The sequence below is a fragment of the Octodon degus genome, unplaced genomic scaffold, assembly GCF_000260255.1.
Source record: "Octodon degus isolate 3935 unplaced genomic scaffold, OctDeg1.0 scaffold00091, whole genome shotgun sequence".
NCBI classification, from domain to species: domain Eukaryota; kingdom Metazoa; phylum Chordata; class Mammalia; order Rodentia; family Octodontidae; genus Octodon; species Octodon degus.
Genome location: NW_004524667.1, coordinates 11,784,111 through 11,797,210, shown reverse-complemented (window position 1 = coordinate 11,797,210; position 13,100 = coordinate 11,784,111). Strand labels below are relative to the sequence as shown.

General features: G+C 37.9%; 1 protein-coding gene across 1 annotated transcript in view; it reads right to left on the bottom strand.

Annotated features, from left to right (window-relative positions):
• Window positions 1–12,772, bottom strand: part of Pi15 (peptidase inhibitor 15) — a 24,566-nt gene extending 11,794 nt beyond the window's left edge. The window contains exons 1-2 of the mRNA XM_004637560.2: window positions 12,694–12,772; window positions 11,859–12,168 (exon numbers count right to left, since the gene is read on the bottom strand). Of these exons, the coding sequence (XP_004637617.1) occupies window positions 11,859–12,131 (273 nt within the window). The 5' untranslated portion in view covers window positions 12,132–12,168; window positions 12,694–12,772. The remainder of the gene's footprint in view (window positions 1–11,858; window positions 12,169–12,693) is intronic.
• Between the last annotated feature and the right edge of the window lie 328 nt (window positions 12,773–13,100).

Sequence of the window (13,100 nt, the reverse complement as noted above, 5' to 3'; positions counted from 1 at the left end):
CTGAGACGGTGACTGAGACTGAGCCCCATATCATCTTGGGTGCTATGTGATAGCAACGGCACTGGAGACAGTCTAGCACGTTCCAGACACATTCATTTTCTTTCACATTGATGTGGTCATTTTTCACGTACTCCAACAAAACTAAATCTGTTTTATATAATATTCTGGGTTTTGGTTTTAATAGCATATGTAAGGCTTTTTGATATCCTTGTTGGATTATGAAAGGAGTGCCAACCTGAATAGGTTAGAAACAGCCACGGAAATACTAAATGGTGACAACACTATTTTCCCCAGAGCAGCCATGAGCTTTGAAACACTTGGTGGACATTACTGCAGTGCTGTTTTAAAGCTGTTTGGCTTATCTTCATCAGAGTAAACAGTTTGTGAAATGGCATATAAAGGAAACTGAGCTAAATATGCAAGAATCTTGTCAAACAGACAAGTGGGCAGCAGGGCAAGCACCTTGAGGTTTTTATTGAGAGAGAGGATATGTTGAACCGGACAAAGAAAGGGCCTCCTGGGGAAAGAGACCCTTTGTAGTAGTGGAAGGGGAGAGGTAAAAGAACTTGACTGAAACAGCATGCCCCTCAGCCTCCAAAATAACTACAAAATTGAGACTATTATATTGAAAAAAAAAAGAAAAAAGTCAAGGTGGGAGCCCAAGGATTTATTACATGTTTAAAAGAAGATGATAAAGGTTTCCTAACAGAATACCAAGTCCATGTAGAGTTTTGGGGAAAAAAATTACATTAAATAGATGTACTGTTTTTAGAGACTTTGAACTAAATCACTACCCACATTTGCACCTGTGTTGTGAAGATTATTATAATTAGCAGCATGCTGATCTAAAAGGGTTTCCTTCCCCACTAGTATCCATAGATGGTAGCAAGAAAGTGACTCTGGAATTCCCTCTTCCACAAACCCCATTTATGGATATACCAAACAATGATGGCTGCTTTGTCCTCAACAATGACAAATGTAATGAGTGAAAATTTCCATGTTAACCAAAATGACCTTTGCTAATTCAGACTTTTAGGCAATCTATGAAGGGTTAATTATTGAGAGGCACTGAATACTTTCAAATGAACCATCAGAAGGACTGGCATGGACTTGTAGTCTGGAGGAGAAACAGACAATAAAAACACTCGAGTGAGTAATTGGGAATTACATTATATAAATATGCTACCTGAAGAAATTCCCAAACAGTGGTAGTGCACCACTTAAAACTTTGCTTCTTTTGATATTTTCTTAGACAATGAAGCATACTTAGGGTGGTTCCAAGTTGCAGACATCTGTAGCTCCTCTATGGTACCATCATGCTTTCTAAAAGCAGATGTAAAATGGATACTGAAATAAAATTAAGTGATAATGTGCAACTTGCCCCTGGAATAACTCTTGATTTAGTTTAACCTATTAATTATTTTAGATTTCCTGACAAATAAGTGGATACTTGAGTCACATAGCACGTCTTTCAGTTCAGTTTCAGATCTTGAATCATATCTATGGTAGTTCTGAAAGCACATTTGAGCATTCTCCTTGGAAAAATGTTTCCAAAATATTCTGATGAACTTTAGGTAGGCAGATGTTTAACCCAATCATGAACCTATTGGCATCAAAATTTCAGGGGTAGAGACCTTCGAAGTATACTGATAAAGTGGTTCCTTAGTCATGAAAACTCTAAATGGCTTTGTTAACTGAGATATCAGATGTAACATGTCAGCAAAACATACACATACTTCTCTCAAAACCAAAATCTTAAAAATAAATTTTGAAAATAAAGCAATCCTTTCTTAAAAGCTCTAGATTGAAAACACTCACTTGACCTAACATCAGCTTAGCTCATGGCATTTGAATCCACAGGAGAATGTGCCCACCAAATCTGCTAAATTAACTTTAGCCAACATCTACAAGAATTAGGACAAATGCAGAGTAATTTGTCACATCTATTCTGCATTGATCAGACCAAGTTGATTCCAGGATCCTTATCAGAGGTGCATACACATGTTGAAACCCAGCCTGGGAAGACCCCAGGGAAGGATGTCCCTTGCCCAGAGGCACAAGGATTCTAGTACCCAAGATGATCCAAGAGATGCTGCCTAGGTGGGCGTGTGTGAAGTATGAGTGGAAGGTATGTCAATTTTCATTTCCTTTCTGACATAGTTTCATAACTTTTACAATATCTTCAGAGATCAAGTATCTTTAAAACTTCCCCAACAGCCTATGTTGGCAGCACTATAGAAGGGAGCAATGATGTGTCTAGTTATTTAACACAAAAGGAAGGCCTGGTGGTCAAGAAAGAGCTTCGTGACTAGAAGTCAGGGGTCAATAACAGAGATTTCTTCTCAGCCACTCAAAGATTTGAACTACTGTGATTATGCAAAGTCTTCCAAAGATAGATTGGGTAGAGGGAAACATTTGACTCCACATGAAAAAATTCTTTCTAATATTCAGTGACATCCTCAAACCAAATGCATATAGGGAAATTCTTACCCAAAGGTTCAAGGACAGGAGAACCAAACACTGGGGGAAAATAATGTTCTGCACTGTTTCTTATAGCATTGGCTTGTTGTCACACAGAACAAAGTTCTCAATGTTTGATTAACTTGCTGTATGATGTTGGATAAGCTACACTCTTCAAGCTTCAGGTTATCTATCTTTAAAAAGAAAAAAACTGTTCTCTTCTTTCAAACCTGTGGTGAAACAGTGAAGAATATTTAGCAGCACAAGGAGTCCGTAAGTGGCAGTGCTATTGCGGGGAGTGAGGATGGTCATGATATCAAATTACCTAGACACCTGACAATGAAAAGCAGCATTCAGTACGCCACCCAACAGTAACCTCTACTAAGCAAGCAGTCAGGTAAAGTGACAGCAAGTAAAACTGGGAGTAACTAAAAAAAATGTTTTTAAACTGATAATTGTGTAGAAATAACAGGGAACTTCCTTACAGAAGAACTATCACTAGAAGAGGATGCCATTAAGAACAATTTAGAAGTTTTAAATCTCTCATTTTCCTCATTAAATCATTTTTTAATATATATTTTATACTTTAAGTTTTGAGACCTTTATTGTTTGGTCTTAACAATGGTTCTTTTTCCCAGAGAAATATAATACTCACCAGCCATAGTTTAATACTACAGTTATAAATCAGGAAGGAATTTTCTTGTGTAGCTATTTTTTAAGTAACCTAGGATTACAATGTTCTAAAACAGATTTGTTGATAAACTATCTTATAATACACATGAAAACCCCATATCTTACTCTGCCCACTTAGAAGAATTCAAATGCCTTTCCTCCTACCTACTGCTTACTAAAAACACAATCTCCCTGGAATGCAGACAGATTTAGTAGAATGTCCATATTTAGCTAACTTATGAAATACAAATATGCACTTTTCAATAAGAAAAATAGAGTCCTTGAGGAGTATTTTCAGACAGTTTAGTTTCAAGTATATGGTAAGAAATTTTAAAAAATTTCATAAAAAGTTTAGTTTCAAAACACAACTTGTTGGGCATGCCTCTATATTCATGTGAAAGCTATTAATAACTTATCTTTAATATTACAGATAATAATATCTGGAAGCACTCAAATCCCATCCATTCAAACCTCAGTTTAGGATGTGTCTGTGTCAAATATTTTCTTGACTGGCTTCAGCTATTAGTTTTTATCTTCCATGCCTTCTTTCTGTGTTATTTTTCAAAAATTCTCAAGTTCATAACTATTAAATGTTTACTGGCTTCTTAATGGATGGTTTTCAGACATATCAAATTTACAACAACACACTAGCCAAACTAGCCAACTTCTGTTTTCCAAAGTCCTGTGATGGGGCTCCAGATGCACCTTACGCTAAGTGTCTCAGGAGGACTAGGTAGGCTGATGATTTCTAGGCATTTGAAACAGATTTAGAGATGAGATAGTTTACATCTTGGCTCTCATTCAAAAAAAGATTTACATGTGACACTTTTTGCAAAAATTAGATTTCTATCCAATTTTCATCCATCTATGCTGTCCCTGTAACACTACCTTCTTCTTTTTTTTAAATTTTATTTATTTATTTATGTGTGTATGAGTGTGTGTGTGTATGTGTGTGTGTGTGTGTGTGGCCAGCCCAGCCCACCAGGGGGCGGGGCTGGCTGGCATGTAGTGCTGGGGGATTGAACTGCAGTCCCTGTGCTTTGCTAAGCTTGTTCCAAGTAGGTGCTTTAGACCACTGAGCCATCTCACCAGCCCCAGTACTACCTTCTTCTATTATGCAGAGCAGCCCATTTTCATTCACTCAGAATATTCTTACCCAAAATTCTCTACAGTAAAAGGATATTCCCTCACACACACTAGCTATAGGCTTTTGCCTCCACAGACATGCACCCTGGAGGATATACCATGACCTACTCACTGGCTTCCTCAAATTGGTTCTTTATTTTGTGTTCTCTAACTCAGAGGAAGCCTGTTGTCCTAGTCAGAGATGTTCTCATCCTCCTTGACTGCCTCACAACTTAAATCCTCATTCTACTTCATTTGTTTCATCATGTAAATTACTTAGTCCCATTGACTTGAGTCTCAATATTTCACAGCTGTAATTCATTTTGGTGCATCCCTATTGCCTCAAACTTAATGAGGTTTCAAGTATATCTCAACCCAGACTCTCCTGACAGCCCCTTGGCTACACAACTTGTCTTTACACAGCCCTCTCACCTGGTGGCCAAAGTGGCCTTTCTGAGATGGAAATGTGGTTCTCATAACGTCTCAGCTAGAATCTCCAACAACTTCCCTTGACTGCAGAAAAAAAATCAAACAAATTTCTTGGTGTCCAGCCCAACTTCATCACACTTTACTGTCATTCTGAGACAATATGCAAGCCAAGTTTAATTTTTATCTATGCTTTCAATGTATACTGCACCTTCTTAGAACATCTTTCTCTATAGACAGCTTCACTATTCTTAATTCCCTCATATATGATGTCTTTTAATACTTAATATTTAAAATCATTTCTTCTGGAATTCTTTACTGCTGTTCTACCCAGACTACAGCCCTGCATGTGATCTCCAAGTATGCTGTATTTACTCTACTCTAGCCCTCAGCCCATTGCCATGTCCATTTGTTTGTCTGCCCACAGTTCTTCCTGTCAGAGTGTCTATTCCTTCTTGATCCTTCTTCGCAGTGCCAGGTGTATGAATAAACATTGTGGAATGAATGATTGAATACTGAATCAGAGCCAAGAATATAGCTCAGTGGCACAGTGCCTGCCTGGCAAGCACAAGGTACTGAGTTCCATTCACATGCAAAAATATATATATATTGAGTCACTCTTGCCCAACATAGTGCCATAGTCCAACATTTTAGCCTGAAAAGTTCAAAGACTTCCCTCATTTAACTCACAAATATTTGCTAGGAGTTTGCTATAGGAGAAATACAATGCTAGACTATAAATACTCCAAAAAAATATGGAGGAGCAGAAAACATAATGATCATCTATGTGGCCCATGTGTAATTCACAGCTTTTCAGTCTGTCACGCAGTGGAGAGCTTCTGAATCACATCACATTAATATTTGCACTTTTGCAGGTCTTACAGTGGATACTGACAATGGTAACGAGGTATTCTTGCCTTCAGCTGGTTCTCTATGTAGACAACTGAGCACAGAGAAAGAACCTTGAGGTTACTACTTTCATTGTTTGTATACAAGTGATACTCAATGTGCACCTTGGATAAAAATTCCTACAAAATTGCCCAGTCTCGGTTGGAAGCCAAGACACTTAAAATGTTCTACATCCAGGGGAACAGGAATGCAGAGTTCTGAATGTGCTGGAGAAATGCCTTCCTGTCAGCAACCTTTCTCATTTCTCTGCTTTCTGGCAGCTGTTCCCAGGAGGCTTGTAAGCAGCCATTAAAGCATCCACAGAGGAGACCTAGGCTAGATTCTTCAAAGTTCTTGTGTTTATAACACGAGAGTTGAGTTAGCCTTCCCAAATGAAAGAAAACATGCCAGATGGGACAAAATATGACTTCATGGAAAGAAAAGAGCAAGACAAGGATAAGCATCATGAGTGGTTAGTAAACTCTGGAAGAGAGCAAACTCTGTATCGACCACGAGTTCCTAGGGAGACGCCATATCGCAGTGGTGGACTGCAAGGGAGGCCATGAGATGAATTTGACATTTGCGATGTGCTCTGCACGATCTCATCCTATTGCAAGTTCAAAACACACTAAAAAATTTGGGTCTTTATACCAACACGGTGATGCAGGAAGTGGGATCGGAAGACAGATTTTGTTGTCACACACTTCCTGGGAAAAGGCTGCACTGTGGCTAGATCAGACCATCCTGATTCCAGACTGCTTGCATTTTCCACCTTCATTTCCACATAAAATCCCACAAATAAAATCAGTATTTTTCCTTATTCCCAAGTCATAAACTATCATTATGTGCAGTTATCTTATTGTATTTTTCTGAGGATGAACGACCTGCTCTCCATTCATTCATTCAAAGCATGCTTTTACTTTACTACCCACTATGACTTAGTAACTGGTATTTCTCTCTTTTCCAGAAAAGCATAGAAATCCTTATTTCCTGAGCTGTATGAATAATATTTTATACAGTAAACAAATAAAAGTAGCCCTATTACCAATATTATAGCTTCTTCAAGTCACACTGCATATTTCCATTTTTCAGTTAATTTCCACCATTACTTTCACAATGAGCCTCAACTTCCTGTCCACCATTTTCACCACTCTGGAAAGACTGCCACCTTATGAACTGTTACTTGTTCCTACTTCTCACTATGAGTGAGGATAGCTGCATTTTAATTCCTAAAATATTGCTTACAATAGCTTTGCTTACTCAGAAGTTACCACCTGACATTTGCTGATCCACCCTGAGCTGCTTCAGCTGCCAGTGCATCTTTCTAAAATATACTTCTGGAGCACTTGCCTAGCATATAAAAGACTCTGAAGGGGCTGGGGAGATGACTCAGTAGAATAAGCGCTTGCCTGGCAAGTGCAAGGGCCTGGGTTCAATCCCCGGTTCTGAAAAAAAAAAAAAAAAAAAAGGCTCTGGATTCAACGTACAGTACTGAAAAAAAAAAACAGAAAGGATTAAGTGTCTCAGTCTCCCTGATTGCATTTGTCTCAAGCAATACAAAAGCTTTCCTCAAACTCTTCAAAAAACCAAGACTAAAGTGTTATGTTTTCCTCTGCTGGTGATTTTGCTCGGGCATTTACTCTGCCTGCTGTCTCAGTCATCCTGGCCCTTCCTGAGCATCTATCTCAAGTGTTCCTCCTCCACAGAGCCTTTCATGATGTGCCAGCTGGAGATTATCACTTTCTTCTTTGATTCATCCAGTATTTGTCTGTCCCTCTTTCATTACATCAATCTCATGCACCAGTGTATTATGCTGAATTACGTGCTTAGTGGTTTTCCTTTTATTTGTTTTGTCTTTACAGCCTTGTTTATACTCTAAGGACAAAGCTTTCAATCTTTGGCTTGCCTCTCTCATGGAGGGACCTCAAAATTTTTAAAATTAATTTATTCAATTGACTTGAATTCTGGGAATATCCAACAAATTGTACTGTATGTGTGAGTCTTACAATTTTATTCTTTTGGTGATAATTCTCATTCTAAGAAACTAGTGTGGTTTGTGGTTTAGAGTCATAGTTTAGGCTGCCCTTAGAAGAATGAAAAACAGCTGGTGTCCAAGGAGTTCTGGAAACTAGTCAATAAACTAATTGTAGAACAGAAGCCAAGAATGAAGATGTTATACTTGCATAAAAACCTGTTTATATTTTTATTTGTGTGAAAAGATACTGTTTTGTAGAGTGAAACATTTCAAACAATGTGCTTTTTCATTAAAATCATGGACAATACAAAGAAAATATTATGGAAGCATAAGTGATAGTTGGTGCTCTTATATTCAAATTGCTTTTATTTTATTTAGTCAGTTGTATCTAGCAAAGTATTTCAGAAAGATTAAATCAATTTGAGGACATATTTTAGAATTTTTGCAATTTTCTTTAATTTCAGGTGTGTGGGATAAACCTTAATGATGAAGAAACAACTAGACTACTTAGAATAGTATCAAATTGATGCCTTTTATAAGCATATAGCAATAAGGATTTCAGCTAAATCCAACAAATAAAGGTTGCTCAGGCCAGCAAGATAGCTCAGCAGACTAAAGTGTCTGCTTAGGCACGTTTAGGCAAGGACAGGGACAGCAGATAGATCTCCAGCACCACATGCAGCACCAGCCCTGCCCCCAGGGCAGACTGAGCCAGTGACTGACCAAGTCCAGACATGGTGGTGCACACCTGTAATCGCAGTGCTGGGGAGGCTGAAAGCAGGAGGACCACCATGAGTCTGAGCTGCATAGTGAAACCCTATACCAACCAAATACATTTTTTTTAAAAAGGTTGCTCATTGTCTATACTTAAGGAATTATACAAAAAAAGAGAAATACAAAGATTCATAGTCACAAAATTAGCACCTTGAAAAGTTAAGACTGAGAAGTTAGCAAGAAGTGCCCAAATAACTCTAAGTATGTTGGATTATAATGAAAGCAATATGATAGCAATTCAAAAGAAGGAGAAATCACAGGTGGGTATAAGAAATACCATTGAAGGCTCCAAGATTTTGATATCAAAGACAATAGATAAGAATATAAATTATTATATTAGATGCTTAAGGAAGAGAGCATGGAACAGAAAAAGGCTCAGAAGGTTGTAGATGCGAGGTTACAAATCAGGGTAGGATGATTAGAAAAAACCCCACACCAAAGCCCATCTTCTGTGAAGCTCCTGCTGAGGAGACCATGAAGGCAGCATTGGTGACTTAGGGCACAGGTGTTTGTGAGGTGGTCATGGTGCAGACTAGGAACTGGGCTGGCTTTCCAGTTTCTTTCAGTCCAAATCAGTGTTGGGCAAGTTAAAATAAAGCCAACAGTATCCAACAGAGGTCTGTAGTTTTCACTCAGTTTAGAGAATTAAAGCATGTATTGTGCCCTCTCTGACCCCTAAGCTGCCTATTATCTTATGCTTCCCACCAAGTTTCCTCATGGGAGATCCAGAAGAAGTACATTCATTGTTAAGTTTACTCAGAGTTGAGTCCTTCTAAGTGATGACTTCACTAAAGGGCACACATTATCCTAGGGCTCATCAATGTTCAATCACTCCTGACCACTTTCTTTCACTCCACCCACCTCTATCCTAGTAGTGATGGCTCCCCGTTCACCTGTGTGAGGCTAGTCTGTGAACACTGACGTTACATCCTTATTCAATATCCAGGCCTCATCATAACCCACTTTTCTTCATAGCCTTAATACCTTCTAACAGTGTAACAATTTATTTATCTGATTTATTGATGGATTCCTATCAAAGGTCAAAAATGTGTGTCTGTTTTATTCAATGATTACCCCTATGACTGGAATAGTGATAACATGTAATGAATGCTTAATAAATGTTAAATTCAAAAATACATGTGTGAGTGATCTACATTTTCAGTATTTATTTAAATATATCAGATGGTCCCTATATTGATTTATAGAACTTACTGTTTTAGCTACTGTTTCTCATTACTTTCACTGAATGAAGGAAGATTTATAAATAACTACTGTGTAATTAGCATTTTTCTGGTTTTTGGAAAACAAATCATATGTGATTGTTTTAATAGTTAAAAGGAAAATAATGAGAGAATAGCAGGGAGAAAATGAGTACTCCATGATTTTACGTGGCATTTGAAGGGAGGAAACAAAGATACCCTGACATCTTGAGAGACTTCTGTAAGTGTGGCATGCTCCCCAGTATGAACATGGGCTTTGGAATTCTGAACACCTAAATTCTCATCCCAGGAGCACCCTTCATCATCTGTGGCACTTTGTCTTAGTCATTAATGTCTCAGGATCAAGTGATTCCATTTGTAAAATAAAGATCACAATCTTAACCTCACTGAGAACATAAGCTACCTAACAAGATCATCTATGGAAGCAATCAGTCAAGGGCTTCGCACAGAGCAGCAATTTAAAAATGCACATGGAATGGATGGATTCTTGCCAAATGGGAAGAAACATAACCACACAAAGGGACATTTCAACCTATTTCTACTATACATTACCCATCTATGCCTTTGTTCATAGTGGTACCTTTGCCCTCAATATCTTTAAAAGAGTAAACTGTATTTCTTACTCATCGGTCTTTACAATTGCTGCTATACCCATTTTAGAGGGAGGGAAAAGAAAACTGAGCCTTACAGGTATTAAGTAACATGAGCAAGCCAGTGAGGTGAGCAGTGTGTAACCTAGATGAATTTACCTCCAAAGCTGGTTTAGGGCCCTTGGCCTTTAGTTTAGTCAGCACAGCAGTGTGACCCCTGTTAGAAATTCAGCCCTAAGCCTATAGTCTGAGTTTTATGCCTTTTGAGCCCCCACAGAGTCTCTAATGCATATTTCCTTCATAACCCACAGTAATTTTTTAAAAACACCTGTGCTCCTCTTCTCTTCACATACCTGCATCATCTGCTATACAGGCAGCTTCTGTACAGATACCTTTCCTATTTGGAGATCTGCAATGGGTGATCACTATACATCCTTCACAAAAACTAATTTTATTAAACATCGCTCTATCCAGACTCTGATGTAATTATTCTATTCTTCAGTTTGCATATTCCTTACAAAACTTATATGGCATAAACTACCTTTATCCTCCTTTTAGCAATGAGATACAGAGCTCACACAGTTTATAATCCAGAAGTAGAATTGAATGCCAGCATTTAAGTGCCAGAGCTTATAAGTTTAATCACGAGGCTCTACTGCCTATCAATCACCAGGACTGAATACATTTCCTCTTCCTTTAAAACATTCCAGAAAAAAAATGTATTTTCACTGTCTAAACTGGACTTCTATGACCTATGACATAATATGACAAGTCTATTTTTCCTGTGATATGGGCACCTATAATTAGTTAAACTTTAAAAATGTGTTTTTATAAATAGATGAATCTAGACTCTGACAGGAACCTCACATTTTAGTCTAGCACTGACACAACTGTTAGTGGTAGCACATGCCCCCAACCCAATGAGGAAACATAACTTGGGGGTCTCCACTGCCTCAACCCAGGCTGCACGCAAAATGCAGGGTTTTGAAACATACCCTTGAAAAACTCCAAACTTCAACCAAACTTTAACAAGATTCTTTTTAATACCAATTTGTTTTTTTCTTTTTTTTTTTTTTTTTTTTCTGAGTAAAACACAGAGGCTATTTTTAAGACAGCAAAAAATGTGCTCATGGCAAGTTGGAACAGCACACAAGTGCACTGGCTTCACCGTTATCTCCATGACAAAGCATTAAATCAGAAGGAAGAAATAGTCAGCCTGTTCTCTTAGAATGCAAATGGATTAGTGCTAGAGAGCACTTTGTCCAAGAAAGGGAAGAGACACCTACCCATGCATAAATCAGGCACATGAAACCTATAATTTCAAGAAATACTTTCAAGAAATGTTTTAGTTGATAAATGTGACTACTGGATACAGAAAGCACAGAAAAGATTCCATGTGACTTTTTTAAAGGGGTCTTTCCAAATGGGATCATTTAACATGCCCTGCTCTTCGCCTGTGTTCCTTAAGATGTGTTTCATCAGTATTTATGAGACTCACAGAAACCTATGGAGACACACACACATGCACACACACACACACACACACACACACATACACACACAGAGTCTATGATGGGACAGTATCTAACTTGATTAGGCAAATAAAAATTAAAAACCCATAACATTTAACATATAAACACTTCTGGTCTTTTTAGGTTCTTCCAACACACACTCAAAAGCTTTCTCACTCAGAACCAAAAGATAACAAAACCAATAGTATACTCTTACCATATACTCCATATTTGCTGCAGGTGGGAATACTTTGCCTCGAACTTGATTATGATAATCAAGAATAGCGATCATATCATTCTGCGAAATGTAGCGCTTCCGCCTGGTTTTGGGAATATCCGTTGAATCTACTGGTGCGTTTAAAGTTGCTTCAATATCAGCGAAATTATTGGTTGGCGGAGATGAGTCAGTGGAATTGAGTAAGACAACAGTACTTGCTTCACAGAGAAGGGAGAACAGAAGCGCACTGCTGGCGGCAGAGATAGCTGTCATTTTGAGGAGTGGAGAAGAAGCCACCGAGTTTACCTTACTTTAAAGTAGAAAGGTAGAGTTAGGAGCTTTAAAAAAACAAAAAAATAAGGTTATGGGATCTGAACTTACAGAATCAGTAAGGAGAATTACTTGATTCAACATTCTGCAAAAATCTAAACAGATGTTTTACAATTTAGAGTAGAATCTCTATCAATTTTCCTGATTTATGTGGCAGACCCTATAAGGAGCTTTCTAAAGCTAGAGAAAACCAAACAGCATGATCACTAACCTAATATAAATGTGAGCCTTTGCCCTAAATATCTAAACTATAAAGTGCATTTCTATAAATTTATTTTCTGTGGGAAATATTTAAGAATTGAAGTTCACCTTGAGAATGAAGAAGAAAAAAATCCCCTGTAGGCCACAACAAAGAATGTTCTGATAATATATCCCAGGCATATATGTACACAATTTGATAGAACACATACACAAAGAGTATAGTAATCCAATCTCAATTCTTTCAAAATGTCAGCTACTTTAAATCAATACATGCAATATAAACTGGTTGAGCCAAATAGCTTACCTCTGCACAATGCCAAAATGAATACACTGTTCTTCCAAAAATTTAAAGTTCTTTGCTATGTTGTAGCATGAACTCTTGTAAGAGGCGTGTGTATTATTACAAGCTCCAGAGAGCAGAAGTCTGCAAGGTTTGAATGCTGCTGGTTACAGGAGCAGCTAACAGCTTTTATATGTCACTGTATGCAGCGTCCAGAAAGGGCTGTCTTTCTTAGGGTCTCTTAGCCAAAAACAAAGGGGAGGGTTTTAGATAGAAAAAAACAGTGATTGGGTGGCAACCTTTTTATGTGGGTGGTGAGGAAATTGAGTCACACCCACAGCTAACAAAGTACAAACCATAAAAGACAAATTCTTTTTCTTTTCTTCCTGAGTTTCCACCTTGTCTCTGAGTGGTTAATTTTTCTCATTTAA